Genomic DNA, 24,558 nt, shown 5'->3' with positions numbered 1-24,558 from the left:
TGGTAGTGTGGGACCAGGAGGGGGAGGCAGAGAGAGAGAGTCGGTTTCACGTTGGTGGGGGTGGGAAGATGCTGGTCACTAGGTGTAGCCTTGCAGGACCCGTCACTCATCCAGAAAGTGGACCGTGTGTGATGCCGCTCTTTGTGTCTTGCGGTATATCTATTCATTCATTCATCCAGAGACTTCTGTCCCTCTGCTGGCTGCCCTCAGAGTCACCCTCGCTTCAGCCGAGTCAAAGGGGGAAAGCCGAGCCCCCTACGCCGTTATCTTCCACCTTTTGTCGAGGGGCGCAGACTTGCAAGCCATTGAAGAATTGCGCGAGGGTTGAACAAATACGTTAGTCACAACGACTGAACTCGAGTCGGGTCATTTAATGAAACTACCAAACCATCAGACTGTAGAGGATTTTAGTTTTTGAGCAGAGAACAGCATACAAGATTGTCACATATAGCCAAATACATACAGAACTACCTAAATACTGACATGAAGTACCGGTAAATGTGATTAAACTGTGATGAAATACTCACAATATGCTATACATAAGATCAGCATACTTTAATAACAGTACATAGATATGAAAAACACCTTACTCTGAAAAATAAACTTTTGATACAATTTTTTTTAAGCAAAATAAATTAAATATTCATAACTCAACTTGATTATAAACGACTACAGCTTCATAAACTGGATATGGTGATGGTCTAAAAGGCGGCTGGTTTATTTCTGCATGCTACTGAATTATGGGAACTTCATCTAATAATAAAAAAAAAGCTCAAATGAAAACCCAGTTCTGTAAAATGTGGATTCTTTCACTCCTTGCCGTCTTCGTTCAAGGTTTTCACGGCATGAAAATGCTATAAAATCTCACCGGTCCGAGCCCCGTCCGAGGATAAACGTGAGCGATGGAGAATAACTTGCATAGTGGTCAGCGTTCCAAAAAATGATGCAGCTTCAACAAAAACAAAAGGACGACCTGAGTAGGAGCAGAGAAGCGACCCCCTTTGTAAATCTCAAGTACCGTTTTCCTCTTCATTCCCGAGCAGAGCGAGCGGAGCCTGCGCGCTCCTAACAGCTGAATAAGTGAAAGTTAAAACCCAACCGCCATTTCTTTTTTGGGGGACACTGAGGAAGACTTCATTCAGGACAGCCGTGACTAAACTGCAGAAAAATGTCGCTTTGTATTTTTGTATTAAGTGCACAACAAGGATGTATGGATTTTAGTGGTGTGAGGATCTGACAGGTAAAAATAAAAGCACCAAATATGGAAGCACAATGTCTGTATCACTAGCCACTGCCCCCCCCCCCCCCCCCCCCCCTTTGCACTCAGCATCAAGCAGAGTTTTGCACGTCAACCAGGAGCGGCTGCTCAGCCCGCAGGCCTCCGTCCCTCTGAGTTGCTGCAGCAGTCTTGGGGGGGGGGGGGGAAGTTTGGCCCCTGATGCTAACATTGGAAATGAATGTGTTGATGTTGGTGCACTTTCCCATCCACGTGGGAGTGAGTGTGTGTGTGAATGTCAGTGTAGATTTTGGGGTATATTTTCGAGGGGATCGTTGGTCCTCCCTGGGCGAGGAGGAGCTGCTGCTGTGCAAGGTGCTCCTCGTAGTTCGCCGAGCTCATGCAGTCTTTCTCCGGGCTGGAGGAGATGGACGACGGCGCCGCCGTGCCCCTGTCCCGCTCCCGATAGTGCGGCCGGTGGGAGCCCTGCAGCACCTGTGCAGCAGCAGCTGGGGCACTGGGAGGCGGGCAGCGCTTTCTGCTTTGGCAGAACCACAGCAGCACGCTGCCAAAGATGAACACTATTCCAGCAGGGATGCCGATGATGACGGGCCAGGGGAGGGAGCTGGACGCCGGCGAGAACACGGGCGTGATGGGAGGCTTGGTGTCTGCAAAGAAGAGGACCGAAATCAAATCCAAACCCGTTTATGACTCCCGAATGTCGCTAAAGGCTGGTGTAAATGCACAGATTAAGGGCTCACCTGGCAGCACCGCGAGGAAGGCGCTGCGGAAGCTGTAGCCCATGGTGTTGGCGCCCAAGCAGATGTACATGCCGGCGTCCTCCTCCTTGGCACGGGTAATGAGCAGCTTGTTGAGGTAGGAGCCATCGGGCCTCGACCACACGTCCCCCGTGGGCAGCACCACAAAGCGGTGGTCCCCCACCTCGATGGTGGAGTTGTAGCGGCTCTCCTCGTTGGACTCCACGCGTTTGAGCCACTGGATGACCGGCTTGACGTCGCTCCTCACCTTGCACTGGAACGACGTGGTGCCGCCGTAGTCCACCGTCGTGTTGATCGGGTGAGTCCCCGTCAAAACAGGCTTGGAGTTTGTCCTCTCTGCGCGGAGACACGGGGACAAAAACCAGTAAGGACAGCAAATCTGCGACAGGGTCTCAGTTTTCTATACCGTTATTAGCCCCCCTCCCCCCAGCTAAGTTAAAATTGTCAGGGAGGGAGGAACACCGCATGTAACATTAGAAGTTGTGTGATTAGTTTCCTCTCTTTCTTTGCTCCTGGGTGTACAGCATGCATTTCTCATGGGTCGAGGCGGGGAGGGGGCCGTGGGTCTGGCAGACAGCTGGGCTTTAATCAGCTCCAGATTGGGTGGATGGTCCCTGACTTGAACAGCCCCCCCCCCCCCCCCCCCCCCTGTAATACATGATTACACATCCAGCCATGCTCTCAGGATGAAGACTTGCCAATCAGACATCGTGAGTACGGTAGGTAGATCAGAGGAAATGATTTCGCTTTTCCCCAACGGTCCCAGTTATTCCAAGCCGTTTCGGCGTCAGGCAGCGGGGGATTGGGGAATCAAAGTCTCATCTGTTAGCTTCAACCTCCTCGGGTGAATGTGTTTCAGCCTCCCAGGGACACTCACGTATGACCTCAACTTTATAGGTCGCGTTGATCTGCCCCGCCCGATTCGTGACCCTGCAGGTGTATTTTCCGCTCTGCTCCGGCATCAGGCTCCTCAGACTCAGCGTCCACTTCTTCTGACGGCTCTCGCCGACCTCCTGCTCCGTCAGCGGCCGATCGTCCTTCAGCCAAACGATGTCCGGTTGAGGACTTCCACTGGCCGTGCATTTGAGCCGCACCGAGCTGCCGACAGGGCGGGCGATCACCCGCTTTCTCATCTTGGCGGGCTGCGTGAAGCGGGGGCGGACTGTGGGGAGAAGAGAAGGAAAACGAGACATGAGCTGACAAATGACATTTTCAGATATTCCCCCCCCCCCATCTTTCGCTTCCAGAAATCAATTAAGTTTTATTCATTTTAGTCTGGTATGATAATCAAGCAGTAGTTTATCTATGCTCAGGTTGCCTGATCTATTACAGTAAAATCTGCAAACAGCAATGACGACACAGCGAGAGCCATTAAATGCAGACTGGACTTTCAGTGCCATCAATTTAAGCAGTTTTAGCAGAGAGAGCTCAATATTGAAAAGACATTAAAGTGGATTCCAGGAAAAACAGAGCAGCATGATTTGACAAAATGCTCCAAACAACTGATAGGCTCATTGAATTTTAAGACTGCATCATTTATAGCACACGATAAAGCTCTTACCGAATTTTTCCGACAAGCCGTCACTACCCGGGGAAGACTCGGCTCCATCAGAGATCCCCGGACCAGGTCTATCAGAACCCGAGACATCTATGGGACACAGTGAGACAACAGTTAGTCAGCGGTTGGAAGAAACAGCAAGGTGCTGGGTCTTAGTCCAGAAAAAAAGAAGATAAAGAAGATCTATGAAGCACATAACTCAGCACGCTGTAATAATAAAAAAACAACCAGTAAGGCTGTTTAAATACGAAGTAGCGAGACTTGAAAGTTGTAAAAGTGTCTGATGGCCGAGATTATGGGAGGTGATTCTGTTATCATTTTCACGATGTCGAGACAAATCTGAATCCTTCCACCATTGAACTGCTCAGTGACGCCTGGATTATAATTATTCATAAATGGATCCTTTCCATTCCAAATGTGTTTTTCACATGTCCCTCATCGGGCAACGCTTGCAGACACTCTTTAACCTTTATAACCCGCGTTAAGGTTTCCTCAGGATCCTGCCTTCGATGGTCGCCTGTCACAGCTGTCCTGGAGGCGACTCAAAGTGTTCTTGGCTCCATCTAAGCAAATGTGTAGTAATTTATAGATAGGCTCCTCTGAGCTGGGTGCACGCTCGGGTCACAGTTTGCAGCGTTTGGGAGTAACATGATGAGTTTTCGTAAGCCCGGGTCCTGCAGACAGCTGCGGATCTTATGTCATTACCTGACATCGTGCGGCCGAGCCAAGACACGGGGACTGAGAGAAAACATACCGAGTGAAACCTACTCTGCAGTTTCAACATTTTGAGTGAAGCGATGACGAACGAACAGAAACGGTGCCAATTGTCCGCCGCTTTGACGGCGACTGCTTTGAACTGATTTGAGAAGATCTAAGTGCTAAACAGAACTAAGTTTCTCTCAGCGGCAACAGGCCAAGAGAGAGAGAGAGAGAGAGAGACAGACGCAGGACTCTGAGGCGCAGGCCGCGGTGCCAGAATGGAAAAGGTGCTCGCCAGTTGGGAACCTTTCGTGCCTCTTTTTGATTTTGTGCTGCGTCAAGCTGGAATATTCTGGATGCAGTCTGGCACACTTGATTCCCCTCTCGGGGGTTTGATTGGGTCAGGTAGAGAGACCAGATGTGACTTCTAACCCCCTCATTCTGCCTCACTCCAACACCCCCCCCCCCCCCTCCATCCATAACCCTCAAAGCTCTCCGGGGTTGTCTGGGTACAAACCCTCCTTTGTTTGTCCCCTGCATCACCGAGCCCAGCCGTGATGTCATGGCTATTTGAAGGGGTTTAACTGGCCAACTATAATAACCCATTCCTTTAAAAAAGTGCCTCCACTGGAAGAAATATTTCTCTGTTTCTCACTTGGGCTCTCCGCATTCCTGCCGGTTCCTGAACCTCCCAATCCAAACAGAACATGGTCCCACACTGCCGGGGTTTTCTTTTTGACTTTTTCTTCCCCTGAATCTATTTCCTCTCTAATTCTAGCCATTCTAAGGAACAATGGCGCCCTTTATACGTCCGTACAGCTAAAGCTATCCCTTGCCACTATTGTCTTTACACAATGTTGGCTAACTGGACTGCAGACGGGGCAAAGGGAACGGCTGCCACGTGATTTGTATCTTTGGAAGAGTGACAAATAAAATAATCATCAAGCCCTCTGATTATGGAGAGCTCTCTCTCTCGCTTTTTTTTTTTTTTAGCTGTAAAGTAAATAAAATCTGTAGCTTATTATATAATCAGTGATCAAAGAAAAATATAACAAATACTGTATGAAATCCAAAAAGGTTCGGGATGCAAACGGGAACACAATCAGATGATGGCTCAAGTTCATGTGAGTTATTGTTCCAGTCGAAAAATACAATCAGCCTCCTTCCATTCACGATCTGGATATGGCGTTGTCGGTCCGATACCATCCCCTCCCACTTCATTCACAAAATCCAGTCACAGGAAGCCGGTCACTACACACACACACACACACACACTCCCCTTGGCCTCCTGTGCCAGCTGAACCAGAGGAAGAAGCCTGATGATTTGAAGTCACAACGAGCTCCAGATGTTGGGAACATTGTAACGTCCGGGGGAAAGTTATGCACAGTGGCCTTGCATCACACTCGAGGTATCTCCCAACAGCTACCACATGTGATCGGTCACACATGGGGCAGTTTATCCAACAGTTGGCCTAACGACGTCTCCAGAGAGGAGCCAAATGCAAAATGTGCTGCGGGAGCCAGCGTCTCCATGTAGGAATAAAGAGCGCTGCCAGCCCGGGAATAAATTATCTGTGGAGGCATAAACATTAAAATCCAATCCTATAAATGTTAATATGACAATCCCATGTTAATGCGGACACGAAGCCTGCTGCAGCCTAAGCCGCTGAGGACTGTTCTTGCTGGAAGGGGTGCCGAGAGGTGTCCGGGGGGGGGGGCAGTTGTCAAGAGACCACCCCCAAACACGGCCAAAACAACCAGCTGGAGGGATTGAGGAGGCGCCATGTTGCACTGACTGACCAGATTCTTCAGATAGCTCAGGGGAGGACAGGCTGTCCACTGGCAGATGGAAGGACCTCTCCAGCACTCCTTCTGACATCACGCAGCAACCCCCCCCCCCCCCCCCCGACCGGCACTATAACTGACTGCAGTTGTTGTTTTTTCCCTCCTGTGATCCAGCAAAAATAATAAAATACTATGTGTACTGTATGTGGAGATGCCCTGGGAGTTAAGCTTCAGTCTCTGCCCTTATCTCTTTGAGCTCCATAATGGGCCTCTCAGTAAAATCACCACAGTTAGCTGAATGCTACTAAATTAAAACCGCTAACAATCAGATGAATCAACATTTCTAGACAGCGCCGGTAATGATTATCATTACATATCGACTGCATTGGAGTGATTCCAACCCTGGAACTCGCACCACCAGAGGACAAGCAGGAAATGGAACAAACCAGATCAGGATTAAGAGTCAGGCCAGAAAGTCTCTAGGTAAGTCCATAAAGGGCAAAAAAACACTTCTGATAAAAATCTCATGGAAATACGCTTCCAAGAAAGAACTTCCGTGGAATTTTCGCCGAGCGTCATCGCTGAGTGGGAGTAGAGCATGCAGTCAGAGTGAGCCGGGCTCTTGCGTTCAGACAAACCGTTCTTCTCACTCAGCTGCACAGCAGCAGACAAATAATCCGTCACATAAACACCCCACATGGGGGATAGCAGTTATCTATCACCGAGATGAATTGGCTGAATGTGTGTGTGTTTGCAAGTGCTGTTTGGCTTCAAGTAAAACCAAACCTAAGCTTTGAGCTTTAAACCAATATCTAAATCCAAAGAAATTCATTCCACATGCATGCGTTTTTGTTTGGCTCTATGGCAGAGACAAATTATTTTATTTTGAAAAATAAGCCCGTCTCACATGTAAGACAGCCCAGAGGGCTTAACTCCTCGACTGAGACGACTTAAAGAAGCTTCCACATCAGCTACACCTTCAACCGCTAACCTCACGTGTGTCATCGGTGGATGACCGAGCGAGCGCAGACCTCCGCCAAGCAGCTCATTCCCCTCCTAATTGGATTTGCACCGTCCACATGGTGATCTGGATCTAAATTGCTCTTGGCATATTTAGACACCAACCATGAAAAGTAAAAGTGAATCGGAGTTGATTTTTGAATCCGTAAATGGAGTTTTCAACGTTAAAATGTAAATGTAATGCGACTAAAAGTCCAAACACAATAAAAATCTGATCGCTGTAAGCCTTGAAACAGATTGCATGATTGATTCTGAACAGATTCCACACAGTGTTTGGTGCGTGGCAAACCTCACAGTGCCCTTTAAACGCGACGCAGACACAGACTATATAGTCCTACTGTAGTAGGAACATTATAGCTGGCTTGGTGCCACCGTGTCCAACCTTTCATTTTGGCAGACACCCTCTCTTTGAACTCTGCGGCAACTTCATGAGGGGGGGGGGGGACCCTAAAATAAACCGCCGTCCCATCTATTCCCAACTCTCGGTCATGATTTACAATGAAAAGCAGCGTTTTCTGAAGTGCCCTGTGGTTTTCCACATCTGCCTGATTATGGCTCTTCTGCTGGAGACCGTCCGTCAGAAGTCCGCGCCGCAGCTCCGTCCCGTGAGTGTGAAAGGCAGGAGCGCAGGCGCTGACCCTAATTAGGCATCTTTGAGTAATTAGACTAAACACAGCCTTCAGGCTCCCCTTCGCTCATTCATCATGCTCTGCCCTCACGCATGGGGGAAATACAGTACACTGAATGCAAGAGCGCAGAGCAACACACCCCGATGGACTGGAATTCATTCTCCCGGTCCCGTTCAAGAGCCGTGTCGGAGCCGTGAAGGCAAAACTGGCACTGTTGGACTGAATGTGTTTCTTATTGCAGAGCTGCTAGACCTCCTGCCTCCACAGAGAGCAGCCTAAGGAAAAGGAAGAGCTTGAGATCCAATTGAGTCACAGAGGATGAAGGGGTATGAAACAATATCCCACGTCGCTGTTGACTTTGGCCGGGGAGCGGTAGGGGCTGCAACGCACGCAACAGACGAGAGGATCATACGATAAACCTTCCTAAATCCACTCGTTTTAGACCCGTGACCTCTCTGACTTGATGCAGGAAAAAGTTGTTATGCACACGGCGTAAAAATGCCACAGCAGAAAGCTGACTGATAGCAAAGGTGACTTACACACGAGATAAAGTGAGGCATTTCACAAGCATCAGTGGGCTAATCCTAAAAGCGTGTGGAGCAGCAGGCTAAACGCACTAATGTGGGACGCAACGCTCCGTCTGTACTCACCGATCACAATGAGAGTGTAGTTGACATTAACGCTACCGAAGCCATTGGTGGCTTTGCAGACGTACGTTCCCGTGTCGTCCGCCTCCACCTCCTTGATCTTCAGGCCCATCCGGAGGATCCGGAAACGAATCCAGCCGCTGTGGATGTTGCGCCCATCTTTGGTCCACATTATAAGGGGAGGTGGGTCTCCTTGGACGGGGCACGGCAGCTTAATGGTGCTCCCAATGCGAGCCGACTGTCTGTGAGAAACCTTCTCAGACACCCGTGGAGGCCCTGAGGAACACAGCAACATAATAATGGGGCATTCTGTGGAGAGACGTTTTCAAAAAAGGGGCACTCACCCCACAATCCAAAATGGTTTTGGCGTACATTCCAGGTTTTGCCAATATGGTCCCTTTTCCAGATTAAAAGGAACGAGATGGCTTTTAGCTTGTGGTGCTCAAAATGCAATTTAAAAATAAAACCCCACAACAGATGAACCAAAATAATCAAAAGATGTTGTGGTGAGCAGTTTCATCTTGGAACCATCTTTTGTGTACCACAACGCAGAAGGAAGGATCTGCATGCATATTTCCCTCCGCTGCTAAATGCCATCTTGTTCCAGGACATTCCAGATCTTTAATCAACTTCAACTCATGCCAGAAGAATTTTTAAGACAATGCTGCAGTTATTCTGATTTACAAAACATTCAATTTATTATTGATATTCTAACAGAAACAGGAATAGAAATTGTGGCAGAAATATGTTTTATCTAGTTGTCAGAATAATCTCACCACAAATGACCCTTCTTGAAATATCATCTGAACCTTCAAGCCAACACGCCTGTTAAGTCCTTAAAGCGCCCAAAGGACGGAAACTTGAACGTCTACACTTTTCTGCTAATGAAACTCTTGTCGATCGATCAAAAACCCCCAATTAGGTGCTGAACAGACTTTATGGTGAGAAGGAGCTGCCAGCAGCTGTTTCCGTCTTTCCTCTTCCGTTAATCACGTTGAAACCCCTTCGTGGAGTCTTCACCCCCCCCCCCCCCCCGCCCCCGGTCCAGGAACTAATCTGAGCTGCAATACACCGAAGTATCCTTTTTGAAACCCCCTTACAATTTACCCCATTTAGGCTCAATCACTAAGGGTGTATTCAATAATTAAATTCCTTAATGAAATAAGTGTGAAAATATCAGCTCGATCACTAAATTTAAAGAGCTTACAAAACAAACCTGACCCGTCTCTGTAAACAGCTGAGGCGTTGGACGTGGAACGAGATAGAGGCCGTTTGTCATCTTTTTGTTTCACTACCCAGAAATGTTGAAACCAGATTGTAATAATTGGACAAAGTTCTGTTGTCCAGCGCCAGCAAAGTGAGGGTAAGGTGTTCTGGCTCTGGTTTGGTGTAGCGTGCGAGAGATCAAAGGGATGAAGGGGAAGGGGGGGGTCCCAGCGAGACGGACAGCGGTCTGTTCTCCCCGCATCTAATTGGCTCAGGTCTGCTCCCTCAGATCTGGTGAAGTGGAGTGGGCCCAAACAAAACCCCTGTGATGGTGTTAGAAGGCCCACGCCGCTGCTCGCACAGCAACAACAGCCGTTCAAGTAGCCCCCAGCGTAAACTACACAAACCCCAAAGCTACCGAGCGGACAAAATCCGGGAGGGAGACGGATTAGTGGAGCGAGCGACTGGGGAGGAACTGCAACCAAACCTCCAGAGCTGCCTCAAAAGTACACAGCGCTCAGCCTGCAGCCTCAGAACAAATGGTCAGTCTGGTAGCAGTAAAAACACACATGCACCCACGCACACGCACACCCACACACATTCCTCTGGTGCATTTTACAAGTAAACACACATATGGCAACAAAGGTAACTCCATCGGGCGTTTCCATCCGATGAGTCGGATGCTTCTCGGCTGCAGGTACGTCATCCAGAATACAAGTTGGACTTGCTCATATTTTCTATAAAAATCTAGAACTCATGCCACAAAGTTCGGTGGAAAAAGAAATGTTGAACTTGTGCGCATGAAAGCAATGAAAAGCTCCTTCCGGGTTTTCTCCACCATGCATGGACACGGACGCCCGGCCCATATGTCACGTCACTAACTCGCAGCGGAACAGAGGCCCTCGCTGTCGAGGACTGACCCTGAAGACTCTTCGGACCGCTAGCAGGTCACAGCCTCGGCTCGGTGCTGAAGCATCTCACACGGGGGGGGGGGGCACCTCATCCTGCCTCGAGAAAAAAAACGGTTCTGCCAAAATCTTAAACAAATAAATGCCGGCTGTCTCCTCTGACTTACGTTCCTCCAAGCCGCCCCTTCAGGTTGAAATCAAGGTCGGCCTGAAGTCAGCGGTTTGGCGGAAATAAAAACACAGACGCAAAATAGTTGCTGCTTCTGTCAAACAAAGGTTTTCTGAAAGCTGAAGGATCATGCCTTCAGAGATTTATTCTTGTCAAAAATAAAAAAAGATATGATGAGCAAGGACTGAGTCTTGAAGTCCAAAATGCTCAACAAAAAAATATATATATACTGGCATCGAGGATGTTCCTGAATACCCAGCATAAGAGTCAAACCCGGGAAAAAAAAAAAGCTCCGCCTGGTGCACCAAGCACGAGGAATGTGCATCAAATGATTTCCTCCCTCTATCGCTGCTCTTTCAAAAAAGCTTTTGAAGTCCTTTAAAAAAAAAAAAAACAAGACATGAAGAGGTGCTGAAACCAAGGACATCGTCTGAATAACTTAATAAGTATTTGTGTGGTGTGCATGTCCACCATCTTTTCTTCAATAGGGACTCTCCTCCTCCACCTCCTCTTTCTCAAGGACGGATTCCGTTGACCTCGGAGTTGAAAGCTTTGCGGTTATCACTCGGAGGCGCTCTGGAAAAAAAAAGGATCTAATTTTCTGAAAATGTTTTAAAATGAATGCTTTATCATTTTGAGTGTTGACGCTTTGGAACACACAATCACGTCTTACTAGGGGAAGCCGCTGCATAAAAAAAAAAGTAAAATCATTATGGTCTTCTGCAGAGGCAGATGAATTCAAATCCGACAAATTTATGAACAAATGGTAAGAATTGTTAGCCGCTCTCTAAATGGAAAAATGAGACCCATTTGGATTTTCCTGCAGCGTTTTGACGGTGCTCCCACTTATAGTTGAACCCCACGTGTGAAAGGAATCTTTCATAGCACAGGAAGAGGAGGAGGAGGAGGAGGAGGAGGGCTGGCGTCTCTAAAATATTTGCTTTGTTTTTCTTTGCTCGATTTGATGATGGATTATTTTAACTACAAATAGGAGCCATTCTTGTCATTTAGACTAAATATAGGGAACTTTGTGAAACCGTTAATAAGCTGTTGATCTGACGTGCAGGCATCCGCAAAGGGAACTGTGTTAAAGAAAAAGAAAAATAGACACACACACACACAAATACATCACTGCAATGAAAATGACTTGATTTGATTTGATTTGATTTGGAATAATGCACGCAGCTCCATCTCCTCGACACGAGATCTGACTATTCAAACAACTCCGGAGTAAAAAGGATTTAGTTCCGTGTCTCAAACCAAACTGGAAGATTTTCTCGCACATGAAAAAGGTTCTGGAAGCTGCCAGCTTTAAAGTGATTCATTGCTAAGATGAACATGGATCTGTCTTCAACATGCTGGATTTGCATAAAGGATAAAGAGGCAGAGCGGCGTCCTCCTACTCAGCAGCATTGTGTTACCTCAGCAGACCTCCAACATGAGAGAGGAGGTTTAATGGGGCCCATGCTCCCAGGGAAATATTCTATCAGGCGTCCTTTTTAAAACCTTAAGAGCACTTGTGTACTTGGAAAAAAAAAAAAAAAAGAAAGAAAATGGGATGGAATAAAAAGTTTGCCTCAAGAAACATGAGTGGGAAGAAAGAAATTGTACAAAAAAAAAACAGCTTGAAAGCCAGAAACCGAATCCAGAGCCAGTGGCTTTGCTCGAGTCCGGAGTGGCTGGGTGAGCTCAAGGAGTGTTTGAAAGCCCGCTGCCACCGCCGCCGCGCTCGGCTATACATTTCACAAGAGCAGATAACAATCAGAATAAAACAGTGAGAGAGAGAACGAGAAGGGGAGAGCCAGCAATTCAAGAAAGGCGATCAGGTGTGGGGGGGGTTACACTGTGAAAGGGGACTGGATCTGTTGGGTGGCCACAGAGGCTGTTCTGACAGCAGCGGGGCAGCAGAGGGTGGAGAATGCCCCTACTCAGTAGCCTCGCCCAGTGAGGTAATCAATACCTGTTGCTTTCTCCTCTAGGCCTTCCAATCAATAGATAAGACCAGCTTGGACAATGGCTCTTTCTTCAGCAACATCTGATGTGGGCCGAATAGCAACTGCTTCGGCGGTGGGAATGGTACGGGAGGCGCTATTGGGTGACATGAGCGACCAGAGAAACAGCAGGAGCGGTCGGAAATAAAGAGGAAAAGGGTAGCGAGTGTAAGATGGACCGGCCTCATCTGTCTGATTGAAGCGGAATCGCTGGAATCATGTCGGCGCTCCCGCCGGCCCGGCCTCATGAAGCTTCTGGAAACATCTCCATCATGTGGCCTGAACTTAACAGGCTCTACGGTGGAGCCTTTGAACTCCAAGCTGCTCTATTTCACTCAACCTGACTGCGTCCTGCCTCCGTTGGAGAAAAGCAGCATGCGGCGCGAGCTTTTTACAGACATCATCTGTATCTACAGCGGCTGGCAAAAAGAAAAACATCTAGGCTCCAGTCAGAATAAAATAATAAATAAAAAACATGTGTATTTGATTATTTGCCACATAAACTGGACAGATGTTTCGATTTTCCTGCAGATGACCTTCGGGACAAAGCAGAGGACGTTTGCATAAATGTAGCGAGAGTGGCGGATGTTCATGCTAATAAACACACAGATGGGACAAATCGATCCGTCTCCAGGTAACGTCAGAAAAAACCTTCCTCTGTTTTATAACTTATCGATAGAGAGACTGTATGAAAAACAACATTTAATTCAGTCTCAGGACTTCTTCCACCAGCAGGAGGATTAGGAGTCCTTGCAGAGAGTCAAAGTAAAAGAGGCCTTTCATATACGCATAGTATTTTAGGAGTGGCCAGTTTTCCTGATTGCTGGAACAGTTTCTAACCATCTTTTCCACTGTTTTACCTGGCCTACCGCTGCAAAGAGAGCCGGCTGCTTTCTGTAAAGGGCTGTGTCCCCATTTTGGGTTATTCTTAGTCTTATTTCTTTGCTAAAAAAAAAAAAAAGACTCATGTATAAGGTTCATGAAACTCCACTGACATGTTCTTTCATCAACGTGAACATTTACACGCCATCCTGCTGCTCCATGCATCAACAGCTCAATCAATGAGCAGTGTGTCCCCGAAAACAGACTCCAGGTGTTCAGCTGTTGTAATCTAGAGATTTAAATCAGCAGGAAGCAACGGCTGATATCTACAAGCAGGACAAAAAATGATGATGGAATTCAAACAGATTCATTTTCTCCGCCAAGCAGCTCATTCCCCTCGTAATTGGACTCACACCGTCCGATCTGGATCATCACCAAAAGGGTCCTAAATTGTTCTTGGTATCACTCGTTCTGTTCCTGATGGAATGAAACCGACAATATTCTCTGTAAATAAAACACACTGTAACGCAGCTGCGAGCCGGTGAGTCCGTGGCGCTGTTGTAAAAGCACGGCGAGTGGTACTCTAGTCGCTTTATCGCACTCCATTAGACTAAGGCCCGGTCCACACACGGGGGGGGCTGAGAGTGCGCTTAGGGCCACTTATCAGGGGAGAGGCAACAGGAGGGAGACGGGGAAGGGAAAGCGAGCCAAGGGCACGGTGCGGACGGAGACGGAGCGGTCAGACGAGGGGTGAGGGAGAACAGGAGAAGGACTTAGGGTTAAGGAGACGAGGGGTGATTTAGAGAGTGGCAAGGAGCGTAGGCCAAAATGGCAGCGAGGCCTCCTCTAACACACAGCTCATGAGGAGAGGAGGGATGCATGGGGGGGGGGGGGGATTAGGTGGGCCCAGGCGGCAGTAACCAGGAATCCCAACAATCTCACACCCCACTCCCTGGCTCGGGCTCAGCCTCAGCCACATGACATGCAGCCAGAGCCGGGCACCGAGCAGCACCTGTTCAGAACCGTCCGACATGTCTGGAGACGGGCGAACACTTGGCACCGGCGGGGGGGGGAGACTGTGTAAAAGCTATCGCTTATTCTCACAATCCCTCACGCTGATGTGAGGGTTTAAACGGCAAAAATATACATCCGAATATTGCTGTGGTACTCCTTAGTCTCGTACTTAACCACACATTCCAGCAGGAAAAATAGTGCGTTGTTGGAATTTCTAAAGTTTTTTTTTCCCCTGAAATGAAATGAAAATGCAAATATCTTCAGGCCTTTGAGATTCATCCAAATAAAGCAGGTCTCTTTGGGTCAAACTGCACAGAAGTCGTGTCGCAAGCATCAACTGTGATCAGAGGCGGGAGCAGAGATTTATTTTAGTGGGCAGGAGGCCAAAACAGTTGGGACCCTACTGTTCTAAGTGAATCACAGGAATCATTTCACATTTCCATGTGTAAATGACCCAGATGTAAGGAGGGAGAGATCAAAAGCCTCTAACGTAAGAAGAAGCCACACTTTAAAAGGGCTTCCCCAACTCAAACAGTAAGTTGGATTCTCTCGGTTTGTCCCTTTATCCCTGAACCGCAGCGATGCGAAGGTTACGGCCGGAGACAGCGGACCCACCGAGACAATGAGGCATTAATGAAGCTTGTTTCATTGTCTCCATCTCAGCAAGCAAACTGATAATGCTTCATGGCCTCCAGGTGAGGTGCATCCTGCATGCTCCCTGCGTGCTTCCACCTGGAACCCTTCTGGTATTCCACCCTGGGATCGTCTTGTTGCTGCCGTCTGGAGGTGCAGAACGAGATAGAGATGTCTGACTGAATCGTTGCCATCGCTGCTCTAAAGGAACGACAATCATAGAAGCACAAAGGCTGTGAAAAAGACTCACACACAAGGCCGTCAGCGTTCCAGCAGTGTGTGCGTGATGATGATGATGATTAAGGCCGAGCCTGGTGCTGACTTCTCCTCAGTTCTCCATTTGCACAAACCTGACACCGTACAGTATCGGCCGACCTCTCTGACACTCGGAGGCGCTTTGGACCGGCAGCCTTTGTCAACAAGGTCTTTTGAAAGGAGGGCCAGTGACAGACGGCGATGTAGCAGGAGTGTTTCCACAGAACGGAGCGATTCAGAGCGGTGCAGGTGGGAGGGCGAGGCGAGGCGAGGCGAGACAAGGCAGAGCAGAGGGCCGGCGCGAGGGGGAAAGAGGAAAACGGGGCGAGACAGAGAGGAGACAGAGCTGGGAGAAACGAGGCGAGACAGAGGGGGGGAACTAGTAAAGCTCTCGCTGACAGCGATGGGGCCTCTCGACAATCCAGGAATATTGTCTGAAATCAGTCTGTCATCGAGGGGCTGTTCAGCCTGCCGTTACAATGCGGTGCTCGCCCTTTCACAGCCACAATTTGTCCCGTGCTTTTCCCAGTTCACCTTGCTGCCCGGCTGCACAGAGGTCGCTGCCCTCTGGCCGTCTGTCCGCACATCCATCCTAATATTGATGTTTGCATGAGAAGTTCTTTTTCCTTCTTAATTTAGAGCGTTTGCATACAAACATTTCCAAACGTGATGACATAGTTTAATACTGGATCAACAGGAATTATGTTTCTGACATTGTGTATTTTCAATCCGCCCCTGTTGCTCTTGAGAATGCCTACTTTTCCACGGTGCTTTACTTTTCTTTCTAGGGACATTAAGTCTAATAAAGAACTGTAGACGTACTGTAGTCTGGAGGAACTGAGCGACAGTAAAGTCCTACATCCTATTAGCACGGTTAAAATGGAACAGTTTATTTCAGTGTTGGATATCATGTTAAAGCCACACTCGGAGTCAAGTTTTTTTTTTTTGCTGCTTTTGCCAGGACTCTAACTCCAAGTACTTTCAGGCTGGGGGCAGATCCCACGCACGAGGAAATCAAATCAGTGTTCCCTGCATGGTGCAGAAGTCCAGACTGGGATAGCAGTAGCCCTGCTATAAAGTATGACAGATTATATAGTCTTTACTCCTGAAATGATTTTTCCTCCTTTATCCTGTTCTCCTCATCAAGTCAATGCAGCAAAACCTATTTTTTCCAATCATTCCTCTTAATGAAATATCAGTGCCTCTTTGCCTCCACGCTTCTTCTCCTACGTCGAGAGATGCGGCCGCCGTCACCAAAACTCCCATTTTGGGGCGCCGTGAAAAGAAATCAGCCGGATCAGACGCTTTATAAGCTCAATCAATGGATGGGGGGGGGCAAAGCACACAGAACTTCTGGGGTCACGCGAAAGAATCGTTAATGAAAAACAAAGTGGACGTGAAAAAGCCACAAAGCCATGTGGGGTCTCATTGAAGCTCGTCGGGGGGGGGCGCTGGTTGAGGAAGGAAGGATGGAAGAAACTGGGAAGAGGGTCAGGGTGTGTGTCGAAGACAGCGGAGGCCTCATTCAGCGCTTGCTGTCCCAGCTGTCCTTTCTTCAGGCTCAGCCAGCCATCGCTGTTGGTGCACCATAACTTTCAATCAACCTTTAGACTGGGGGACGGTAGGGTTGTGCGTGTGTGTGTGTGTGTGTGTGTGTGTGTGTGTGTGTGTGAGAGAGTTTTCAGGAGGCCAGTTGATTTCTAAAGACAGCCTCGCAAAAAGGAGGAGGAAGAAAAGCAGACAGGGAAAGTTTCCGGCTGAGGTGCGACATCAGATTACAGAGACGATTACCACCGATGTGATTCGCAAAATCGTAAAAAGATAGAAGGCAACTTGATGACAGAAGTCAAAAAACAGGAGCGGAAGCTCGTCGTGGTGTTGCATGACCCAGGTAGCAGCGGCACGCTGCCTGATTTTGCTGCTCTGATAAGTCAGAATCACAGATTCAAGCAGGCTGTGGCAAGCGTGGAGTCAGATGGAGCAGATTACTGCAGTTTAAATCAGCCTTTTATTCACCAGCATCACAGTGACAACTGGTGAACTTGTCCAAACCCGCTCTGCAACGTGCTGAAAGCACGCATCACAAAAAAACACAGTACACATATGTTGTTTCAACACTCGACCGATGCAAGAGGACAGACTTTTTTTACACCTCCTGCATGAAAACAGAAAAAGAAAACTGGCTTCTCGTGAAACAGACGAGCAATAATTGGAAGCTCATCGTCTCACGTGAAAGGAGGCTTAGACAGAAGGGTTGCAAAAGACAAACATTCCCCACTGTGGAGCTGAAATGTTATTCTAAAGGTCACTTGTAGAGTTCCAGGGAGGCTGACCCACACCTGCAGGCTCCACGCTTCCTCTCGAGCCGAGGGTGCAGCACAGCGGAGTGGAGTCTAAACTGAAATACGTCTGTATTCAGCCAGAAGGAAGGAGCAGAAAGTCAGTCCTCGTTTGACGGGTGACGGGCCGGCACCTCGGCTGGCACTGTGCAAGCAGCCACACGGGTTTTTGTGTAGGTTAAAGCGAGCAAAAGGAATTCTATTTAACAGAACCCCAGTCCATTCAGCCAGCAGGAAGAGTGTGTGTGTGGTCTGAAAACACTCCCGGCGCCAACTGCCCAAACAAACTAATGAGCATTGCACACACACACACACACACACACACACACAGACGTTTGCGTGTTAAAATGACTCTTTGAAAAGAACATTTACAAAAAAAGAAAAGAACATTTGCATGGAAGCATTAGCATACAGCTGAAAGCAGACAATGCTCTGTCCAAAGTCCACATGAATGCTAATTGAAGTGTCCATTAAAGCCAGTCAATGAGCGGAGGGGCTGCTCACGGGGATTATACGACCCCGCTAAAGTAAACACTGACTGACCTCCGCAGCCCTTTCCTTTCTTTCCCTCTGCAGGGTTAGAAGTCTGACACATTCCTCTCGCCCAATGTTTTACCCTGAACCCAGCGGGTCGCAGGCATCTCGCTGAAGCATCATTCCCACAACAGAAAAAGGAGAGTCGCAGGAGGAGGAATATTATTTCCACCTGGATCAGGGCACCAGGAAGAGCTGTCGCTATTCCTCCAAGGCTGCCACATTTTCCAACACTCCCTGAATGCCTCATTAGCGTGACTTTTCTCTGGGCGACTGCAGCTCGCTTAATTAAAAACATAAACACATACAGTCTATATATATATATATATATATTCAGACATTCTCTCTCAATAAAGAGAGCCCCCCCCCCCCAGTCTGCTGTGAGTTCTAATAAACAGCAAAATAATTCTGGTCAACGGGGATGAGGAGTGTTTAAAATTAATCACTGCTGCCCTGTCCAAGCTGGGGGTCTGCCACATATAATAATCCAGCCATTGTTCTCCCCAAATGGACCCAGACTCAGTAAATAGGCGCTACAGAGTGCTGAGAAAGGCTGTGTGGGAATAAAGGTCAGCGCATGCCTTGTTTTAACGACGGCACGTTAACTTAACTCACTTCCTTCAACTTAACACCGGTAATAAATGAGAGGAAAGGCAGAGGGAAGCGGTGGAAAAACAGGAGGGACATGTGTCAGAGGGGCGTCTGACAGCGGCGGCCGCCGTCTGGCTTTCAATACGACAGAGTCGGAGGCGACGGATTGCAGGGTTACTCAGAATAGAGCCCAAGCAGAAGATGGGAGGTGTTTGACTTCCTTCTAATTTCCCTGCTAAACGTGGACTGAAAAACAAAATGATAAAGTGAAACAGATTGGTATTTTTTTTTGTTACATTTGTTACAACATTTAAATGGAGCATAAAAGTGTGATTTGGTCATGGGCTGTAAATAGAATGTGCTTACATACCCGCACAGGCGAGATCTTCCAACGTGACCCCCCCCCCCCTCCGGTCTCAGCAGCTTAGCCCAAAATCTAGAGCACCACTGTTACACCTTCTTACTATTCCAGAGCTATTTAAAAAAAATAAGAGGGCTTTTGGGCATTCGGATACTGAGAAACTCGCCTCATTACGACGAGAGGAAGTGGAAAACTGTCTGGCAGCCAAATGGCCTCATGATTTTAAAAGCCCTTGGCTTACAATTTATCACATAGTACCTTCTTGTTATGAAACCGTGATGCAGCTGCTATTAAAATGCATATACTCCGACAGGGTTGCAGGGCAGTTTGCATCCTCTAAACATCACCAGATGGCTCCGGGGATGAGGCAATCACGCGCCGCGTTAGAAAACGCGGCTGAAGCGGAATCACAAACACAATACTTATTCGTTTTTTTGCCTGTTTCTAATTAAAATGCAATGCAGCAGCACCGATTAACCTGTGTGTGTGTGTGTGTGCGTGTGTTGTTAGCTAGTCCCGGTGCACAACACAGACACCTGGTGGCTCTCTGTTTCTCCCAGGGTGCATTTCTGCAGATCCATGTGTTCAGGCTGCTGCTGCATTCCTCAGTAAGTGGAACCCAGTGGTCCCTCGGCCTGTCACCACATTAGAGACTCTGCTGGGACACATCACTGAGCACCTTCCCCAGCTGTCGAGGGTGGGGGGGTGGCACCAAGACAGAGGACGTGCGGGGGGGGCTTCCTAAGTGGGGGTCCGAAGGAATAACTCTTGCTTGGGCAGTCGAAAAGTGGAAGGAGCAGCATATGTTGGTCAAACGGCGCCTGACGACGGACAGCGGCAGGCTTTAAATCCCCCCCCCCCCCCATCTGCTGTCTTCAGGTGCATTGTCTGAAATGCTGAGTAACACTTCTGTGAGTATTTCACACCTCGTCAGAATGGGGGGGGGGGCTCTCCTTTATCACGTAATTTACATTTGTCAAGGACGTTATCATACGTTGTCAAATTTAGGCCGCCTTTGGCAGCAGCTTCGCTATGAAGGCACAAACGTTGCGTCAACCCCCCCCCCCCCCTCCCCCCTAAACGCATTTCACTGGACGTCAGGGTCGGAGATCCGTGGGATATTTGCACCTTCACAGACCCTAAAGCATCGCTCAAAAAATCCTCTCACTCACATAGGAATATTAAAATATGAAAAACAGCCGGTTTCCTGTAGTCTGATATTAAATAATCTCAGACCCATCCAGCCCTTTACTCCAGAGTCCAGACCATCGGATTCTCCTTTGGGCTCCGCGTTTGCCGACATCTGTTAATCTATAAACACACAAAATTGCCTGTCTAATCTTATTTATCCTTCTCGTCGTGTTTACTTTTTGTTTAGTCGTGCAGCGGAGGAACGTCTGCCATGCGGTGAATGGAGCATTGTCTGCAGACCCACACATCTAATCTCCCCCTCTAAACCACTGCCAACCCCCCCCCCCCCCCCCCCCTTTCACCTCGAGCCCCCATAGCCACATTGCAGGTACCTATTAGGCGCCTCTCGAATCCACTTCCACGCGGAATAAAGAGAGCGCTATGGGGCGCGCTTGTTTTGCCAGTGCTTGCTCTTCCGGAGAAATGTGTCTGGCTTTCAGATTTCTCCCACTAAACCGGAGTGTGGTTTCCAGCCTTGCCCCCCCCCCCCCCCCCCTGTTTGTTGAATGGTGGCGCTGGATTGCATCAGACACGGTTCAATAGTTTGCAATTGCAGATGAAATCAGAGAAAAGGCTTTGACAGTTATTCCGAGAGTTAAAGTTAACTATTGATCCCGGTGCGATAAACACTCCTGTGCTGTGATCAGACCGAGATCTCCACTCACAGACACGCGGGCTGATGCGAGACAGTCCCTTGGTCAGCCTCTGGAGAGCTGATGAATGATGTTTGTTTGGTTTAGCTGTAGTGAATGTGCGCACACACACACACACACACATAGCTGAGACTAAAACACACAAACTGGGGGTAGGGGTTGGCTTGCCCCTTCTCATTCCCCTGCCCTGTGTTGATTTTGGGCTCAGCTTGGAGATTTTTGTAGTTCTTAGTTTTCCAAACGTAGACTTTGATCACACTCGCAGGAAAGCCAGCCGGTCGGCTTGAGTTAGAATAATCTGGCTTCATCGTCCAGCGTTCAAATACGTTAGTTAAAAAGAAAGAAGCTTCGCGGAGCAGCTCTCACCTCTTACGCAGTCGGTCAGCAAAACAGCGTCAAACACGAGCAGCACAATCTTCAGGATGCCCGCGCTGTCCAAAGACAACTTCATGCTGCCTGAATCTGAAAGACACATGGTCACAGTGAGGCACAGTACACGCTGCAGTACACGCTGCAGTACACGCCGCAATACACGCTGCAATCCAGGGGGACTTTAAAAAAGCACATTTCACACGCTTTGATTTAAAAAGACTTTTATAGAGGCCTTTTAAGCCAAAAGACTCAGCAACTCAGTTTTAAACTCAATCAAAACTTTTCTTTAGATGACATGACGTCATCATAACTGTACTCTGTAATACTTTTTGCAGTGGCAAAAATAATAATGGAATGATGTCATAATATTTTATAATAATAAAAACACAAGAATGCATGCAATAAAAATATGTAAAGATCAAACACTGCGCGTTTTTATAGTGGGCTTCAAGTACAGTCAGACGCTGGGGGTCCGGGGTCTGTCTCGGATTGGGGGGGGGGGGGGGGGGGTCCAGGTTTTTTGTAAAGTTAGATGGAACTAAATCCTCTTTACTGTATTTACAGTCACATTAAAAATCAGTCGTGTTGCTCATTTGTAATTCGGATAAACGTCCCAATAAAAATAATAAATAAACAGTAAAGGAGAAAAGGCCATTAAAACGATACCTGGATAATTGGTGAGTGAAGTCAGCCTCGCACCGTTTCGGCTGCAGTCCGTGCGGAGTCCATGAATCAGAGGTGTCAGTCGGCTCGACTTATCGCCGACCTCTAACGGACCCGGGCGCCGCGCTCGCCCGTGACGCGCAGTCAAGTTCTTGCGTGAAAACAAAACCACAAGGCCAGACTCTTCCACGGATCGCGGCCGAACGCCTAAAACGATGACATTTCGCTCTCAGGCCGGTCTCTGCGGTGCGCGTCGTCCACGGAGCGACTTTCCCGAGCGCGCACGGAGAGCGCAGAGGTTTATTGTCCGTCCCAGAGCCGCAGCTGCGGGCCAATCACAACCTGTGGAGTCCACACGCACACGCACACGCGCGCGCACACACACCTATCACCCCCCCAGCTTAATTTAGGAGCAAACACTCTGCAGAATTATTGCATTATTTTTTTTTAAAAAAAGAGCGAAAACCTTCCGCCTGCGCGTCAGAGTTAAATCTCTACGTTGGTAAATAATAAGAAAAACAAAGTTCAACGCTGCCTCTTCCTCCGTTAAAAGTGATGAATACTATTTTAACCACGGGAAGGTGCTGCCTCTTAGTGGTGGGGTAGAGTAGTTCCTACTAAAACGCTGTTACAGCGATACAGTCGTTTCAATGATAATAATCAATGAATAATTTCGACATTTATTAAAAGCTGCATTTTATTTTGAATGCGGAGAAAAATAAATCTGTTAAAAAATGTAAATAATCAATACATTTGTTATACACTGGGATCTACATAATTGTACTTCCAAATAAAGGTGCGCTCCTGCCTTTCTTTCATCCAGTAGTGACCGTTGTAATCACATAATCAGGTTCTTCAAAGTACTTTCCCTCCTTTTTCTATTCCTTGCTTGATGTTTTCATTTGCTGAAGTCCATCCATTTTATTTTCCATTTAGCATGACCGTGTCATACAGTACACGCCGTCTCTACATGGTGTGTATACAGTATATGAAAAAATAATAATCCATCAATTAAAAAACTGTGTCTCCATTTTGTAACACAGACTTCCTACGGTTTCTGTAGGAAGCTCCTTCCAGAGCCACATGATGTTTATTTTTATCAGCCGAGATGGTTCCTCTCAATAAGATCATCCTGTGTAAATAACCCCATTATCTAAATCAAACATCAACTCTCCACAAAACTCAAACTACGCAGGATGTTGCTCATCTGAGTGGGTTTACGCTGCCTCCTCAAGGGGTAGGAAAGAAGAAGAACAGCCACTAAAATAGCCTCGAGCTGCAACTCTGGACAGAATTCAATTACTCATTCAAGTCAGTGAGATGCAGCCACACAGCGTTGGTGTCAGTAGCCAGTATATGATGTTAAAATGTAAATGTGCAAGGCCAGGCTTGCAGGTTTTTAGATTACATGGACAGGAAATCCATCCAGGAATCCAGGGAATAAATATGTTGACGCATTTCAAGAAACTCGATCGTACTTTGCTGTTAAAATTAAACAGAAGTAATCAGATACTTATGGAGGGGAGAGGGCCTTATTTGAATATTCATCCCCATTTAAATGTATATAAATATTTTTGAATAGTTCACACAGCATCTGTCATGGAAACGCACTCTAAATAAGAAGCTCTGAAACGATAATAGAATATCCCGACTTTTAATTACTGCATGATTCCTGGTACCTCACACAATATTTATAGCTTTATACATTATACTTGTTCTTTACAAAAGAAAAAAAATCACACATCTCCATAGTGAACTCATGTTCTTTGATCCAAGGATTGTGATTCTGACTGAATGTAATGCCTGAGAAACTGCTTTACATTAGACCAAAATGGACAAAAAAACCTTCTTTTATTTGTCACACAAAGGCCTATAATATATGTATGCATGTATATCGGCCACCTATTCAGGACAGACTGTGATATATGAGCACGGAAGATACTTTATACGCTGTCATTGCGATGGGAGCAGATTCAGGAACAGACGGAAGTCAGTTTGGGAACAAAATATCCGTTTCCACTCGACTGCGTCCCCAGAGCCAAATACAGAACTTTGAAATTGATTAGTGCAAAAACACAATGCAATATTTCTCTTACGAAATGGCCAATAACCACAATCCAAATAGCAAAGTGTTCTCTCCGAAATGTGCAGGCCCGTTTCAGTTCATAGTCACAACATTGCACGAGGCGAGGAAGAGAAATCAATCGTCAATAATCGGCCTGTAGTCTGTAGGCCAGCACCTGAGAAGGCCTCTGGTTCAGAACAGACTGTTCTGATGGGAGCACTGATGGAGTAGATCTTCAGAGACCTGACAGTGATGCTTGTGGAATCCCCTTTTTATCCGTGTCAGCCGAGTCCCAGAGAAACCTAAACATGCTATGGATGCAGCTGTAGAAGCAGCGGCCACAGCCCATCCGGAGGTGAACGGTTAAACGTGTAGAAACTACAAGTACACACATTCGTTGCCATTGAGAGCACGAAGGAGTCTCAATATAAAAAGGTGTCCGTCTTTAATTGTTGCTT

The 24,558-nt window shown here is 47.5% G+C and overlaps 1 protein-coding gene across 1 annotated transcript; it reads right to left on the bottom strand.

Moving 5' to 3' along the window:
* Positions 1-1,441: 1,441 nt before the first annotated feature.
* Positions 1,442-22,254, bottom strand: LOC137907754 (fibroblast growth factor receptor-like 1). Its single transcript, XM_068752111.1, has 7 exons — positions 22,039-22,254; positions 21,367-21,462; positions 8,337-8,609; positions 3,557-3,643; positions 2,873-3,157; positions 1,978-2,331; positions 1,442-1,884 (listed from the first exon to the last, which is right to left on the bottom strand). Exons 2-7 carry the CDS (start codon positions 21,449-21,451, stop codon positions 1,442-1,444), a joined length of 1,527 nt encoding a protein of 508 aa, XP_068608212.1. The 5' UTR covers positions 21,452-21,462; positions 22,039-22,254.
* Between the last annotated feature and the right edge of the window lie 2,304 nt (positions 22,255-24,558).

The sequence above is a fragment of the Brachionichthys hirsutus genome, chromosome 18, assembly GCF_040956055.1.
Source record: "Brachionichthys hirsutus isolate HB-005 chromosome 18, CSIRO-AGI_Bhir_v1, whole genome shotgun sequence".
Classification (NCBI taxonomy): domain Eukaryota; kingdom Metazoa; phylum Chordata; class Actinopteri; order Lophiiformes; family Brachionichthyidae; genus Brachionichthys; species Brachionichthys hirsutus.
Note: the sequence above shows the minus strand (reverse complement) of the source record. Positions and strands in the feature narration are given on the sequence as shown.